The sequence below is a fragment of the Haliotis rufescens genome, unplaced genomic scaffold, assembly GCF_023055435.1.
Source record: "Haliotis rufescens isolate VD_foot unplaced genomic scaffold, xgHalRufe1.0.p SCAF_5, whole genome shotgun sequence".
NCBI lineage: Eukaryota > Metazoa > Mollusca > Gastropoda > Lepetellida > Haliotidae > Haliotis > Haliotis rufescens.
In genome coordinates this window covers 29,673,368-29,691,185 of record NW_025964223.1, presented here as the reverse complement: position 1 = coordinate 29,691,185, position 17,818 = coordinate 29,673,368, and the positions used below count along the sequence as shown (strand labels likewise).

Below are 17,818 nucleotides of genomic sequence, written 5' to 3'. Positions count from 1 at the left end.
TGCCTCGGGAAGTTGCAGCTCACTCAACAACAGACATTACATTCGAGTTATATAGCCTAGCCATTTGCAATGTACGATTACAGACAGGTCGTTGTCCCCATGAGCGTGGTGTCACCTGACCACTTTTGATTCGAAAACACGAAACATAAACTTAGCTCCTCTTCATTTAACGACCTTTCATTGATTCGAAAACGCAAAGCATGAAATGGCAGACGACAAATTGATAAGAACAAGAACTGCTAAAACAAGATAACGGCGGGGACTGGTACAGTTACTTAACGTGAAAGTTGTATTCCACAGTATGAAATGAGATTATTTTCCACGAAAAATGAGTTATAGCAGAATGGCAAACTTTTATTCCGAATATTTCAGAAATTCAAATAACACAAAAAATATGGCGATATTAAACTGATCGGTAAATAATGTGTGTCAAAACTTTATTTTTTTAAACAAAATTATGGACTATGATTCTTTTTATTAAAAGTTTATTTTCAAAGAATCACGCTAAAATGGCGCCACGCTGAAATGGCACCAAATTGTCCCAGGGAAACAGAACCACAATGTGAAGTAAGTGGAAACCTGAAGAGCGAGCGCCATGGCATATTTTGTATCACAAATTTGTAATTCGGCATCTAAGTAAAGAACAAAGGCATCTCGGACACCCAAATATTGGCACTGAAATAACATTTGGAAGAAAAAATGTTTTTTTAAATGTCTTCAGTTGCATTTGTCTAAGCATTTCAAAACCTTACTGGTGCAACTTTAACAGGCATTAAAATACACAAGAACCATCTTTTTGTTGTGGATAGGCAAACAACGCTTCGGAGTATCGTTCTCTTTCATTAACGAGATGACGAATACATTTGTGTGCGTGTGTGGTGGTAAACTGTGGTCATTATTCTAATCAGCGATGTCGCTTTGTAAATCTGCCCCAGAGATCGAGTTGTATTTTCTTCTTATTAATTCCAGTGGCAAACGTATGTTTCTAATCAGATCCGAAGAACTAGTGAAACCATAGCTTTATATGTTTTAATAATGTTTATACGAAAAGGAAAAACAATGCTTAGTCCTTTCATCAATTATGGTATAATAGGTTAATTTATATGTTTATTAATAACTCATATTTTTTTCTGAATGTGTACTAAAATAGTGCATTATCACTTTTATTTGTTTCAATTTCATATTTTTTAAATATATTTTTAAAGGAAGTATTTCGATCATTTAATATTTTCCCAAAGCGCAGCAGTAATGTGTGTCTGTGTGCATGTTCGCTTGTTATTCAACTGGTGCAACCAATTGCCCCATGGCCAGAATCTTCATATGCTGACTGGCCAAGCTAACTCCTATTGATAAACTGCATGCTTTGATGACACTGCATACTCTCTCAGCACACGAACTGACAGAACTGATCAGACCTGCAAGGAAAAAAGTTGCGTATATCAGGTGAGTTAAACGAATACAATCTCTATTTTGTGTGGTATTGAAATAAAACAGTATGTTTAAAGTGTTCTATTAAGTAAACTAAATGTACGTAATCCGTTATGTCTAATTATGTAAATCTGCATAAGGTAAGCTAAACAACCATTATTTATCACTAAAATAGTATATCACTTCAATGAAATATGTGTCGAAGTGTTTTACTTCTAGAATGTTTTAAAAAGCTTTGTGATGTACAGATTACCGTGTTCAATAGATTATATGTTAAATAGTGTTTTAGTTTATATATTAGTTATTCAGATCCATGACTTTGGTGTTGCCCTAAGTGTGGCAGTGGGGAGTGACACCCTTGTGTCCACTGTGGTTGTGTCACCTAAAGGGTATGCATTGCATTGTTTATATTTGTCTAGGACTTAAGGTGTAATCTAAATATTAAATATATATATATATATATATATATATATATATATATATATATATATATATATATATATATATATATATATATATATATCATTAAGTTCTGTCTTAAAGTATTGTATATGTTAACACAGAATGTGTAAGCATTGTGTATTTATTTTGTGCATTATAGTCAATATAAAAGTCAAGGAGTTATCTCCCTTGGATGTCAGTCTTGTGTATCATGTTTATTACTGTATATGCTCTAGTATAAGCGTCTAGCGCACAGTCTGTCTAGTGTTTTAATGGATGATTGATATGTAATACTTACGTGTGATAAGCCAATGCTATGTATATGTATGTAGCGTTGATGATAATGTTGTACCTATTATTTATTGTGCAATTATGTGTTACACGGTGTCTTAAATCTTAGATAATTGATCTTTGATCTCCTAAAATAACGGCAACGCATTAAAGACCTCAACTCCGTAGCGTTTATTCACTTTACGAAACGACATCCACTACACTGCTAGATAGATAGCTAGATAGCTAGATAGATAGATAGATAGATCGATCGATAGATAGGATATAGATATTCTGCGCATTGCTTCAGGGCGATTTGCACAAATGCCATAAAAAAGGGGGGGGGGGGGGGGGGAGGGGCTAAGCGCGATTGATACATGAGAATGCGTGCACACAAACTAGAGAATATGTTGTATCACATAGGGGACATGTCGCTCTAGAACTGGCAGTATCATCCTATGGTCCTTGCAAGCAGACTCGGGGGTGGGGGTGGGGGGGTTGACCTTAGACAGGTGTGGGGTAACCATGGCAGAATGTATCGGCCCCCGACATACCACCTCGGGTAATTCCCTATTCCAAACTATTAAATCACATTTTACACTAATCAGGTTAAAATGTGTGCTTCTAATGTTCTCGGGGAATGACACTTTTGTATTATATTAATGTCAATTAATTAAGATGTATTTTTATTTTCTAAACTATTTTCTAAATATAAAAGAAAGAGCGGACTGAAGTACTTGAATTGTGTGTGCGAAGTATTTTACGCGCGTTTCAGATGGATGATAATTGTCTCGACAATCTGAGAGGGGTTATGACCAATCTCATTAAAATCAGATCTTAGTTTTAGCTTTTGTTTAGCGATAGCGAGAACTAAGATCTGATTTTAATGAGATTGGTTTAGGACCGTTGTATTTATATAACATTATGTAACGGCCATTTACTACCTCTCATGTCAAAGATGTACTTTGCGTGCAGTTCGCAACACATTTGTACAACATATACAACGCCTTCTAGTTCTCAGTCAAGTGATCAAAACTAAATGATGATGTTTATTGCAAGTAAAATGGATGTTTCTTGAAAAGCGCACCCTGCAATTTGTGTCATTGCTGTAATGTCCCTTATCGGCGGAATGACTTGTTTTCACTTGATTAGTGTTCGAATACATGCAGCTATCTTCGTTAATTAATCATCGCGATGTTTCGTGATTGTGTTGCAAGTGGCGAGGACTATAGTGTATTATCGTGATGTCAGCAGACACGCTCCCCTCGGAACCATCGGAGGTTACTAGTGTTCCATATTATTCACTGTTCTTTGCGATTTGTCGCGTAGCTATCTTAAACGACGAGTGATCGTTGTTTATCGTTTAAGAAAACACTGGAGAGAGAATAAACCACGAGGGGCGCACGTGGTCGTTCTTTGTCGTATACAATAAAACACTGCAGGGAGAATAAACCAATCCGTGGATTGTCTGGTCCAGACATAATTATTTACAGACCGCCGTCATATAGCAAAATATTGCTGAGTGCGGCGTAAAGCAAAGAAAAAAACCAAAATAAAAACAACAAAACCAAAAAAAACAACCCAAAAACAACAACAAGAAAACAAAACAAAGCTAGTGCTAGCATGTGTCCTAACTATATATTAAGTGTCCATGGTGTCATCTGAGTGATAGATGGCCCATAGTTCAAATTATGTGGCAGACTTGGCCTTCTGCACTATTCATTCCGATCGAGCTTGCCGTCGGCGATAAGATGGATATGAAGAGGCAACACGTGCGATTCTTTCTTCAGGAGCGGGTTTGATTATGCTGTAGGTTAAAGCTGTTACCTGTTACGCAAGTCATTTTCTGATAAGATAAGATTAAACAATAATGTAGATCTATATATTTCATTACACAGCAGTCGTTACCCGTAAACTGAGTTCTAACAGCTGCTAGACATACATGATTTTCCAAATTATATTTCCGAACCAGTTAATAATTCACAAATTGTATATTGCGTTGTGTGAGACGGGGCCCAGCTTATGTGTACCTGCCCTACCCAACCAGCCGAAAACCAAGACAATCTTCCTACATCGACAGCCAGTTTGGTGGGTGACGAAGGTGTCACGCGCTGGGAAGGAAATGAAGGATTATCTCCCCTGAATGTTCGTCTTGCGTTTGTGGATATGGAAACATATACTTTTGCAGTTGTTGGAGGAGGAATAGCTGGAATTTCCTGTGCCGAGACGGTGTGTATATGATATGATGGTAATTAAATGTAGAGTGGCTAGAGCCACTTTACCACATCACTGGCACCAACAATAATGGCCAATGTAGGCCTTCTCAAATTATAAGCGGATAGTGTATTGCGTATCCTAAATTCGTGAGTATTCTAAGTTCGTGATGTTAACAAACCACAAAACCTGCGTTTTGATTGCTTCGCTTTGAGAAGTAGGTCATGTACAGGTGAGGTTATGGAGTGGTACCTTACTTCCGTTTACCCTCATAAAATTCTTACACTTAATCAGGCCAAAATTGCTTGGAGAAAAGGGCACCAAATTGCTCTAGGTAACAGTGCAGTTGTCCGGGCGCAGGTTTAATGTAGCGCTAATCCCTTAGCCCTTGAATCCCCTTTGATTGATTTTTAGAAAGTTTTATAGGTGTTCGGGCAACTAGGCCCATGTACACCTTGCCCATAATAAAGGTTTGCTAAGTACCTAGATAGTTCATAGAGTAGTGAAACTGCCACACGCTTTAGGTTAGGAATTAAGAATGTCTCCTTAAGACAAAACATCTGGGTCAAAACTTAATACAAACTTTAAATCCTGGACCGTTAGCACTGAGTGATCTAGCATCAAGAGATCCATAAGAAGGATGGATTAAGACTTCCATTGTTGACCCTTAACCATGCTCGTCAGATCATCAGGGGACAATCTTAACCCCAAGAGGGACTGGGCAGCTGACGCTATCGTCTGAAGACCATCAGACTTGAATGCACGAGTAGTGCCAAGATTAGCAACTATACAAATAACAAAGTTGAGAAAGTCAACAGGAGAGACATTGTTAAATAGAGGTTTGCAAGATGACTCAGGCATGATGTCAACAACAGGATCAGTCTGACATTCAACTTCAAGAGTCTCAGTCTGAGTACTAGCAGTCACCATGACTGGAGAAGACACAACATCTAAAATTGTAACAACCTGAGACAGTGGTTTAGCTGCAGGAGGTGGTTTAGGGACTGCTGGAACCTGAGCGACATCAAAATCTCCACGCACCTGTCGAACAGCCTGAGAATAAGACAACTTACCCTCCACTCGGACTTTCTGAATCTGGACAGCTTCCTGGTATTTAATGCAACCTTTATATGCCGCAGAGTGTGCACCACCACAGTTCTTACATTTAAGGGAACTTTCATTGCACTCCTCGTATTTGTGCTTCCCTCCACATTTAGCGCACACATGATGAGTGCTTCTACACTTAGCAGAGACATGCCCAAAGGACTGACACTTGAAGCATCGAAGAGCAGGAGGAACATATATCCGGATTGGAAATCTCTGGAAGAAAATGACAACATGATCCGGTAAAGACTGGCCAGTAAATGTAAGAAGAACAGATTTGGTGGGAACTTTATCAGGCCCACGAGTCAGACGCACAGCAGAGCACATTAGAGGTAACACAGGTTTCAACTCGTCCTCAATTTCATTCATCTCAATATCCAGATCAATACCATAGATGACTCCACGTGTTCTCATTAAGGATTCAGGCTCATGAGGGGTGACAAAATGTTCATCAAGTTCTGTGACTTGCAAAAGTGTTTTGGCAGCCTCAACGGTTTTTGCAGTGACACTAACATCTCCCCTGGCCATCCGCTTAACACTGACTATTTCTGTAGTGATCTTAGCCAAGGCTCTAGCCAAAGCACGCTGTGTCATAAGTTGACAGAGGGTCGGTGAACCATCATCATATTCATCTACATCGGCTTTGAAGATAACAGTGGTTGATTTGACCCGCGCTGGCTTATCAAAGACAAAAGTAAGATCAGACCTTGCAGTAGGAGGGACAGTATTTGGTTGCTTGGCAACACAGGCTTTTTTAGAAGTACCATCTGAAGCCACCACTTTAAATCCTTCCTCACATTCCATTCTGTTGTCAGCCATTGTCGAGGACAATCCCCAACAACTGACTGTAACAATCAGCAAACACCAAATAGAAATTAAAAGTTTGAATGCACTCCAACACAAGAGAAATCAAAAGCCAAAGAACAAAAGAGGAAGTATCATAAACAATAAGTGTGTTGTATAACACTAGACAAGTTGCTGAGAAGCAAAAGACGTCCGAACTCGACGGCAGTCAAGACCGAACTCCTTGAATCCCCTGTTGTGGAGACAAAATAATAAAAACAAAAGAAACATTGTTTTGTTTCCTGTAACATGAACATTTAGCATAAACGCCCCATGCTTCGTGGAAATCAGATCGTGGCATTAGTTTCACGTGCAGAAAATGAATGCTGACACGTGATGCATTGCAATCGTCAGTGCAGGTTTTTTGTTCGTTGGAGCAAGACACACTTTATGGTCGTTGACCAATATTCTCGTTCTTTATACGAACTAGATGTCGTTGGACCAATATTCGTGGTCTTGGTATCAACTAGATGGGACAATATACGTGGCCCTTAGAAACATAAAGTGTGTACTTGCTCCTATAGTCAATTATTCATTCCTGCATTTGTGGTCATGGACCTTGCATAGTTTCTTTATTTTTCATTAAGAAGAGAATCACATTTAGTTCCCCACATGTCATAAAAAGGGAATCACGTTTAGTTCCCCATTATGTCATAGGAAGAGAATCATGTTTAATTCCCCATTAATCGTATAATTTCCAGTGGAGTAGAAAAGACAAAAGGTAGACACGTGAACGTTGCCTTCCACTGCGCAACAAACATTAGTAGCAGAGCGTGGTTACAAACGTGGTTTTCTGCTTATTGAGTGTATATATTTTGTCTTTCTTACTTTACTTTGATGGTTCAGATGGTTTCTTTGTAAATCATTTTTCATTACATTACCTGTGAATATAAGGCTTTATAGGCCTACATTTAAAAAAGGATATTGTCTCATAGTTCGGAATCAAAAGTGGATTCTAAAGGATCAGAATCCCCAGATGACAGTGATAAAGTCCAAAAGTTCTAAATCAAAAGTGGATTCCAAAATGGCTGAATCCACAGATGATGATTTAGATGTCATAATAGCAGCTTTAAGGCAACAAAAGACAGTTGCTAAATCAGCGTTGACAAAAAATAAGAATAAATTGTTGGAGTTGCTTGAACAAGAACTTCCAACACGTAAAACAATAAGGGAAACAATTGATAAAGTATGTTCTCTTCACAGTCAAGCTGTTTGTATAATTGTAAAGCTCTCGAAGGCTTACAAAAAAGCTGGTAAAGTTGATAAGGCGAAGAAAACAAGCATTGAAATAGATGAAATTGAGGAAGTCATAGATTCAGCTATTGACAAAGCACAAGTGTATATTAGCAACACGTTGATTCTAGTTCGTCTAAGTCTATGCTATCGGGAATACCTGATATATACTCTTCAAAAAAAGAATCTTGACACTGACTTTCAAAATGTAATATAATGCGATTGTTTCAAAATAGGACACAGAAACCATAATTGAAACACTGTTTGAAGATCAATGTACACAATATTCAAAACATTTAATCATGTCACCTAGACAGACACACGTACACGATACAGTTAATGTCACAGGGGTACAGAAAATGTCAGTATCGGTTGTGCCCACCACGTGCATCAATCGCCGCTTGACACCGACTACCCATAGATGCAATCAAGTTGTCAATAACACACTGTTGGATGTGCTGCCATTCATGCTGAAGTGCATCAAGAAGCGCCGGAAGTGTTTTGGGCGGTGGATTCCTTCTGCGAACGCGTCGATCCACCTCGTTCCACAGATGCCCAATCGGGGACAAATCTGGTGACCGGGGTGGCCAAGGTAATGTCTGGATGTTGTTGTGCTGTAAGAAGTCCTGACAAACACGTGCAATATGCGGTCGAGCGTTGTCCTGCTGGAACTGTACGCCATGAACGTTGACGTGAGGAAGAATGTAAGGCTGTAGGCCGTGATGAATTCCTGCCCATACCATGACACTCCCGCCGCCAAATGGGACAACCTGCTGCACACAGTTGGGGGCGTAACGTTCACCCCGACGTCTGTAGACACGTGCGCGCCCATCAGCACGTGTGAGTAGGAAACGGGACTCGTCAGTAAACAGTACATTTCTCCACCTTGCACGTGCCCATCTAACCCTCTGTTGGCACCAAAGCAGACGGTCCGCCAGATGATGTTGGGTCAATACATGACGTCGAACAGGTCTTCGTGCAAAAAGTCCAGCCTCCCTCAGTCTGTTGCGTACCGTTTGATCTGATATTCTGCGTACCCCAGGGATCTGTGTGGTTGTAGACGTGGCTGTGGAAGTGCGGTCTCGGAGGTGTTGCAGCCGGATTTATCGATCTTGTGCTTGGGTTGTCACCCTTGGTCTTCCTTACCTTGGTCTGTCGTCAACTCTGTTGGTGTTTTTGTATCGGGTCCACAGTGCGGAGATTGTCTGTCTGGATACGCCAAAGTGCCTGGCCACTTCTTGCTGAGTTGCTCCAGCTTGTAATCTCCCAGTGGCGTTGTTCCGTTGAGCTGCATTCAGTCTTGGCATTCTGTCACCGCCTCTACTGCTGTTATAAGGACTGTATGAACAGCCGTTGATGTGGATTTTTATACCCATTCAGCAGGGGGGCCTGCATGCCTAAATGCAGGATCCTGTGCTGCACAATTTTTACAGGCGGTTGCGTTTGGATGAAGCTGTAAAATTGATCCCCAAACGCTACGTTTATGTGCTTTGCATGTGTTTTTCGCGAATTATAGACACATCATCTTTCTGTTTGACTTATTTGGTTCTCATTTAATGTAATCATTTTAGATATTTGGCAAAAAGTGGTTTTACATCTATGTCAAGTTTCTTTTTTTGAAGTGTATATTTCATTCAGAAAAAAGTCAAACTTCTCATGGAGCAAAAGGTAGTAAACAGGCGTTTGATAAGGGAGCGAGTGTTGATGGTGCTCAGAGCTGCAGTTCTGATGGTAAGTACACACAGCAAAAATCTAAGAATGATGAACAGGTTCCACATCCCAAACCAGAAATTGACGGAACTCTTGATTCGAGACTTCCGTGTCACAGATATCATAGCACAGGTAAGTCGAATCAAAACAGTATTGGCCAGGATTTATGGAAGCAATTGAAACGAGTTTCAATACCAACGTTTTCTGGAAATACACTGATGGAATAAAATAAAGGATCGCATAGATGGCGCAGACATAAGATTTTAATACAACACTTGATCACATGAAAGCTACATGGTAAATAATGACTTAATCTCAGTTCTTCAGTATGACGTGTGACCACCACGAGCTCTCACAACAGCCTGACAACGTCTTGGCATACGCCGAATTAATGCCCGGATTGTAGCCCTTGGAACATTGTGCAACTCTTGTCTTAAACAGTCAAACATCTCGCCCAGATTACGAGGTTGATTAATGCGATCTCCAACCCGACGACCAAGAACGTCCCATAAATGTTCTATCGGGTTAACGTCTTGACTTTTAGCCGGCCATGGAAGCACAGCGACCTGGTTCTGCCTAAAAATATCGGCTGAAACACGAGCAGTATGTGGCCTTGCATTGTCCTGCTGAAACTCGAACAACCGCCCAACTCTGTTAGCGAACGGAAGCACCACTGGGCTTAACACTTCGTCACGGTAACGAACACCAGTTAGACGACCATCCACAGGAATCAAATCTGTTCGGTTGTCGTAGGTGATTCCACCCCAGACCATCACTGATCCACCTCCGTATCTGTCATGCTGTTTGACAGTGCATGCTTGGTATCGTTCATTACGTCGTCTCCAAACACGTATCCGACCATCTGCATTGTCCATATTGAAACGAGACTCATCGCTGAACATGGTGTATCGCCAGCGACGCAGCTGTCTGGCTCCATGCTGCCTTGCCCACTGTAACCTTCGCCGTTTGTGTTCTTCGATCCCCTTGGTATTTTTGCACCTTTCATCATAAGGGCCAAAGTTATCCTCCAAGAAATATGGACAACAGGTGCAATTAGAACAGAAAGCATGGCAGTGGTATCATGAAATAGAACTTCTTAGATTCTTCGGGTACCAAGATGCATTCAAGTGGCTTCTGCTTTAGAAAATACAAAGCTGCACGTTTTTACAGATGCTTCACAAGAAGCATATGGGGCTGTTGTATATGTAGTCACTATGGACAAAGGTGAGGTGGTCTCAAGTAATCTCGTAGCTGCAAAGAGTCATGTGGCACCTCTTAAAGCAGTCAGTATTCCAAGAATGGAATTGCTTGCAGCTGTCATTGGAGTTAAACTTCTCAATGCTGTTGTAAAGGCCTTTGCAATAACACCTCAGTCTGCAACACTTTGGTCTGATAGCTTAAATGTGTTGTAGTGGGTGAAAAGTCCGAGTAGAAGTTTCAAGTCTTTTGTGGCAAATCGTGTTGGATACATCCATGAGAATACAAATCCTAGTCAGTGGAGGTATGTCCCCTCACAACTGAATGCCTCAGATATTGTCAGCAGAGGTGCTAAAGTTCTAACATTGGAGAACAGGAAATGGTCAAACGATCCTGAATTCCTGACTTCAACAGAAAATGATTGGCCAAAACAAGTTGTTGACTTCAGTAACTGTGATAAACTTGAACGAAAAATTCCTCAGATGGCAGTTACAATGTTGTGTGAAACAGATGAAGAAACACCATGGCGTTTAGAACCTTCTAGGTTTTCAAACTGGAAACGACTTTGCAGAGTTCTTGCATGGATTTTCGGATTCTTCAACAACTCTCGTATACCAACCTGTATTCGTATTAAAGGTGAACTGGATCTTGAAGAAATTGAAGATGCTCAAAATGAAACTGTTGACGAAAACACAGAAAGAGGCATTTTCTGAAGAATACAATGCCTTGGGTAAGGGTAAACCATTGCCCAAAACAAGTAGGATTCTATCTCTCAATCCAATGCTTGATGAAAATGGCCTCCTACGATCTGGTGGAATATTGAAATATGCAAAGGTGTTATCTGCAGATGCTAGATTTCCCATTATACTTCCAAGACGAAAATGGGTTACAAAACTGATTGTCAAAAATTACCATGAAGAAGGTAAGCACATGGGTACAAACAGTGTTTTGGCAGCACTATCGTCAAGATTCTAGATTATTTCATCCAGGGAAGAGATTCGTGAGTGGGAGAGAGAATGTTCTTGGTGTCGACGCCTGAAGACAAAACCCACACATTTAATCATGGCAGATCTTCCGGCAATTAGAGTGAAATGTTCATTACGTGCATTTACTCAAATTGGTGTTTATCACCGTGCAAGGTAGAGGAAAACATCGACAAAAGCGATGCCTTTGTCTCTTTACGTGTCTTTCTACATGAGCTGTACGCTTAGTGATGGCGTATGGACTTGACACAGAAGCCTTCTTGAACGCCTTTTTTAGAATGGCACATAGACATGGAATGCCAAAGGAAATAATTTCAGACAATGGCACAAATTTTGTTGGATCTGCAAAGGAGTTGAAGGTTCTTGTGTCAGAACTGGACTCAGATGCAGTAAAAACCACACTTACAAACAAAGGAGTTATCTGGACATTCTATCCTCTGCATGCTCCCCACTTTGGTGGTGTCTTTGAGTCCATGATTAAGTCGGCCAAACGCTCTATCTTTGCAATATTGAGCGCTGGAGATGTTACTGATGAGGAGTTAATGACTGCCTTCACAGGTGCAGAAGCTCTTGTTAACTCTTGACCATTGACTTACCAGAGCGCCCATCCACAAGATGAGACACCTTTGACACCAAACAATTTCCTTCATGGACAGATGGGAGGAGAATTCGCTCCAGAAATTGATTCATCGTTCACTCCAAGGAGGAGATGGAGATGAGTCCAAGAGCTTGTGAGACATGTATGGAGACGTTGGATGAGAGAATGGTTGCCAACTCTCAATGTCAGGAAAAAATGGTTCACTGCAACCAAAGACTTTAGAGTTGATGACGTTGTGATTGTCGTGTCTCCGAATACACCTCGTGGTTGGCCTCTTGGCAGGATAGTAAAGATATTTCCTGGACAGGATGGTCACGTTAGAGTTGTGGAGATTCAAGTTGGACAATCAAAACTTACGAGACGTGTGACAAAGATATCCATTGCGACCGACGAGTGAATGAGACTGCTTATCATTTGACTAACAGTGTTAGAATATTTGGCGCAGTTTTCAAATTTTGGTATGTTGACATGTGCCTTTCATATCTGTTTGAAGGCTTGATATTCCAAGAAAATAATGTGCATTTAGTTGAGTAAGGGAATGGAATGTTTTACAATGAGAAAGCTGTCAAAATGGATCCAATATTAAACAACCTAGATTTTTAATATTTTGGCTTCATCTATTAGAATCTTGAATGGTTCAATTTATAACATCAACAGTAAAAGTAATAAGATCTACTCACAATATATAGATAATCGATTTCTGAAAGACAAAATGTTTTCAGTGTAAATGTGATTTTGTTTTGATGTTTTATATAATGTTTTATATAATTCCATTACCTTCACTGACCTACGATCATTATCTATTTCAAACTGTTCCTTTAGTAGAATGGGATGAAATGGGAAACTACTGGAAATAAACTATCACGTATGTCCTTAAATGTACATGTATACTACCCATCAAAAGTTTAGACTCACTGAAACCACTCACTATATCTCGTAAGAAAATCGTATTTGTGAAAGCTACCAATACAAAATAACAAAATCATTCATTTAGGTCTTCATATCCTTGTTCACAAGGACGTGTGCATTGATGATTAGTGAACCAGAATGCCGTATTGGCTAGTACCATACAAAAGTGAAATTGCAAAATTTAATAACGGGTATGACCACCCCTGGCTCTAACACAGACATTGCATCGACGTTGCATACCACGAAAGAACAGTTCAATCTGCCGCTGGGGAATGTTTGCCACTCCTCAAACAAGACCGCCTCCGTGGTCTTGTGGTAGAGCGTCCGCCCGGAGAGCGGAAGGTCCAGGGTTCGATCCCGGGCCGCGTCATACAAAAAGACGTTAAAAGATTGTACTTGTTGTTACCCTGTCTGGCGCTCGGCATTAAGGGGCTAAAACAAGGACTGGTCGGCTCGGAGTCAGTATACTGTGTCTGAGTGGGGTATTCATGTTAAACTGCGGCATGGTATCTCAGTGAGCTAGCACTATAAATCGGCATCAGTCCGGACTAGTACAAGCAGCCACACACACACATACACGTGCATGCACGTCGCTATATAAGTGCAATAATCTTGGACGCGACGTTAAACCCAATTTCACCTCACCTCACTCCTCAAACAATGCATTGCGAAGTTGGCGAAGGTTAGCAGGGGGAGGAACTCTGGCATAAACACGCCGGCCCAGCAGATCCCAAACATGCTCAGTGGGGTTCGTATCGGGCGATAATGCTCGCTAATCCATTCGATTCACCACATTTTGTTGTAAACAAGCTGACACGATGCGAGCTCTGTGAGGCCTGGCATAATCATCTTGGAAAACCGCGTGACCTGGCATGGCCCTTACGAATGGAAGCACAATAGGAATGATGATCTCGTCCCTGTATCTCTGGCCAGTCAGATTCCCATCCTGTTCCAGTAAATCAGTTCTTCCAGTCAGGGTGATACCTCCCCAGACGATAACGGATCCACCTCCACATTGATCATGCTCAACAACAGCAACGTCAGTGTACCGCTCTCCCTGACGTCTGTAGACTTGGATCCGACCATCGTTGAAATGCAGATTGAACCTTGATTCGTCGGAGAAGAGTACCCTTGCCCATCTGCGGGGACCCCAGCGTAAATGTCCATTTCCCCAATTCAGTCTGTTCTGACGGTGGCGTGGTGTAAGAGGGGGTCTTACAGCTAGACGACGTGCCCGCAGTCCGTAGTGACGTAATCGGCGGCGTATTGTTGATACAGATACACGTCGTCCTGTAGCTTGTTGGAAAGCATTATTGGCTGCTGTGGCTGTAATGTTTCTGCCCTGCGAAACAGCAAAAAAACGCATCGGTCATCTTGCTGTGATGTTACCCTTGACCTACCCGACCTGGGTCGATCCTGGACGGAGTTGGTCTGTTGAAAGCGTACCCAGAGGTTGGAAACTGCCTATTGGGATACGCCAAGACGTCTGGCAACATACCGTTGTGATCTGCCATCTTGCAGCAGTGCCAAGGCTTGGTGTCGTTGCTCAATACGGAGACTTCTCCCTCTACCCATGCTTGCATCAAAGAAGAATTTCTCCACTAACTCAGAGGAGCCAACTGCAATCCTTATAAAGATGAATTGCACGAGTATCCCGCGTCAAATTGCTGCTAAGACACATGCATTATCGTGCATGTGAACACCTGCGTTTTGGTGCGAATTTTGTTTAAAAATGTGCGACATTTCACAGAGTTTTATCAATTAATGAACGAAAAACTCTAATCTTTTCACCGTTACAGATTTGGTTTTACGCCACAACAGTTCATGTGTTAACAGTACCTGTAAAAAGTTTAGAATATTTGGCATTATCTGGTTTGAAACAGTTGAGTATAGTGAGTGGCTACATTTACACTGGTGAGTCTAAACTTTTGATGGGTAGTATATATACCTAGGTGTAAATACACTTCTAAAGTCGTATTTATAAAACAATATGAAAGAAAAAGTTGCATTTCATGGACTGGCCATACATGTATATTTTGAGCAAAGGTCTGAGTAAGGCAGCCAAGTGCGAAAAACTAGCTGAGATGAGGATGTAGTTTTCTAGTGGTCATAGTGAAACAAATTTGTTTAGAGTTTTGAGCACATGAACTGTATATACATTGAACACTACTTTAATCTAAGCAATTCATATTTTTGTAATTTTCTCTTTCACTTAATCTAGATATTATTTATAATTGTACTGTAAAACAATAACATGCCTTCTTTCACCTGTACTGAGTAAGTTATCGTTTTCCTTGTATTACCGGTAAATATAGCCTACTCTACTCTTCTTGAGCTTTCAAATTCAAGTATTTAAATTGTCCAATTAAATCTCGTTTCAAGCATTATATGAGTTAGATTTAAACCATTAACAACACATCATGACACCCGAAGTATCAATAAGCGGACTGTGTGATTGCACAACGAAGCAATGACACATGGCACCTGAGTTGTGAGTGATTGAAAATAGGTTTGTTGAATAGATTTGCTGCCCATGAAAACGTTTCTACGATTTTGATTGAATCTACATGTACTTATTCTTGGGTGGTACTACGTTAGCTTAATCTTGTTAATTATTAAGAAATATTGTTGATGTCCGGTATTAAGCGATGTCAATTTGAGTATTGTTAGGACTGTTTAGCGATCTTTCACATTTTGTCCTTTGAAAATGTACAATGTCAATTACCCCAAAGTTCTTTTTATCACTAATAAAAGAGCATGGTCACTGAAACACACATGGACGTAACCGGGATTTCTTCAAGGTATACATTCCAAACTGTCATTCGTATTGTGACATAATCTTTGAAACAGTCTGCATATGAATTAATCATGACCACTTCCGTCAATTTTGTTTTGTTGTCAAAAACACGCACAGTTTCATCGGGATTTTTTATCGGTAAATATAACTCAGGGAAAATCGTCAGTGAATGTGTACTTCAACATACATGTCATATGTCTATCACTGTTAGGACATGTACTTGCCAATGATATGAGTTATTGGACATTTAGATTTCAAACAAGGGCGCTTACTTGACTTTGATTGCCATATTCATGTGCTTCTATTTTGCGATTAATGTAGAAAAGTAGGAAACTTATAATACCAGCACTTTTATCAATGGCTAAGCAGTGCATAGATCTTTTGGATTTGGTGACTTTAGATGGAAAGACAATCAACTCGAATTGCATGTTATACAATTTGGTTACACTGTGTGAAGAAATAGAGACATTGTAACACTTTTGATACAATGTATATGTTTTTGAAACCCGCGACGTCATCACAGTGCAGCACTGAGCGGTATGCAGGCTGACTGACGTCCATGCACCATGAGGGTTAAAAAAGAACCCACTCGTCCGATGGTAGATGACCAGATGGTGGAAACACGAAGACACACATACACCCGAAACACAAGTGTCAGAACTTGTGGTGTCACCCTGGGCAAAGGACTTTGTTCAAATGTGCCTGTGTTCTTCCCCGGGGGCACGGTTTACCCAGTTGTCTAAGGCGCCGCGAATCACTGTGCAGAGTTGTGTCCCTTGGGCACACCAAAAACCTATGATTGTGGGTTTGAATCATGGTTCGCCCAACTTATGTTTCCAGGTTAAACCCAACTCACTCACTCTGTTCAGCCTGCTGGGTGGGTACCCGATATGTGAGGTAGATGTAAAAACCTTCTAGTGCCCCTAGGCAGCTTGGGTTGTATACTCCCCAGGGAGTTGAGCATAATAACTCGAATGCGAACGGATCCACTGGTCGGGGAACAAATAAAACCACATTTGAGCAGATTCCAGTACCTGGATACCTACAGTATATAAATGTATAATACAGGGCTCAAAGTTCACTTTTTGACTAACCAGTAGAGTGGAGGCGGGTATTACTTATGATGTGGCAAATCCCATCTCAAACATCTCAAATTTACCATCATAAATGCGCATGTCAATAGTTAGTATACTTTCTTTTCCGGATTGAACCTTCGATTGCCAAAAAGTACTTACTATCAATCCATAACAATCGATGTGCAACACGGCCTTCTTGAACTCAGTGCCACATTGCCCATAAGCCAATCATATCTTGCTGAAGTAAGGTTTCCACCAGATATTTATAGACTAGCCAACCGTGGACTCGATGACATATTTCCTCCCAAACTGCAGTCGTCCCGCCCCACTGGCGGTCGTTATAGACTGTATCAGTAAAGGCCTCCACTTGAAACGTGAGTGCAGCATTTACCAATAACTCAACCACCGATAGTCCTAGTTGTATATGCAAATATTTAGTGAATTGAAACAACTGATGTTTATGTTTTCTTTATCTACAATTAACATATATGAGATTTATACATAATATATGCAAAATTTGCACGAAATAAAATTGAATGCAAAATACACAAGAAAGCCGTGCTCACTTGATTTACAGTTAGATGAAATTATTCACATACCTAAAGTAAAGCGCTAATGTGAATACATTTAGAAGACAAAATGAAATATATAATAGATCTAGTTTGAATATATTTATCTATATAAAACATATAATATATATTGTAACATGTGAAGTATTTTCACCAAAAAGACAATGTAAATCTTTATATCACATTGATAAAAATTAACGAATAATGTTATAATTATAGCATTTAGTAGAGTAAATTTCTTTTTTTAAAAAAGGCAATCTTCAAACAGTAATCTTATTTCAGGAAACAATGACTCGCCAAATCGGGTCTACCAAACAAAGACAAATATGCCTGTGTGTGTTATTAATACATGAATTTAAATAAAACGTAAAAAGAAAATGTGTCCAAAGAATATTTAGCGTTTCTGTTGTAATCTAAGGAATTTTGAAACAAGCTATAGTCCATCA

General features: G+C 40.3%; 1 protein-coding gene across 3 annotated transcripts in view; it reads left to right on the top strand.

Annotated features, from left to right (window-relative positions):
- The first annotated feature begins 4,200 nt into the window (after positions 1-4,200).
- LOC124116880 (pyridine nucleotide-disulfide oxidoreductase domain-containing protein 1-like) overlaps positions 4,201-17,818 on the top strand; it is a 58,431-nt gene continuing 44,813 nt past the window's right edge. For 2 of the 3 annotated variants that reach the window (XR_007218349.1, XM_048384167.1), the window contains exon 1: positions 4,205-4,368. Coding sequence is in view for 2 of the 3 variants with exons in the window: in XM_048384167.1 (XP_048240124.1) it covers positions 4,306-4,368 (63 nt within the window). In the remaining variant the exon portion in view is untranslated. Of the gene's footprint in view, positions 4,369-17,818 lie in introns of all 3 variants that reach the window. The other variant, XM_048384168.1, reaches the window with a different exon arrangement.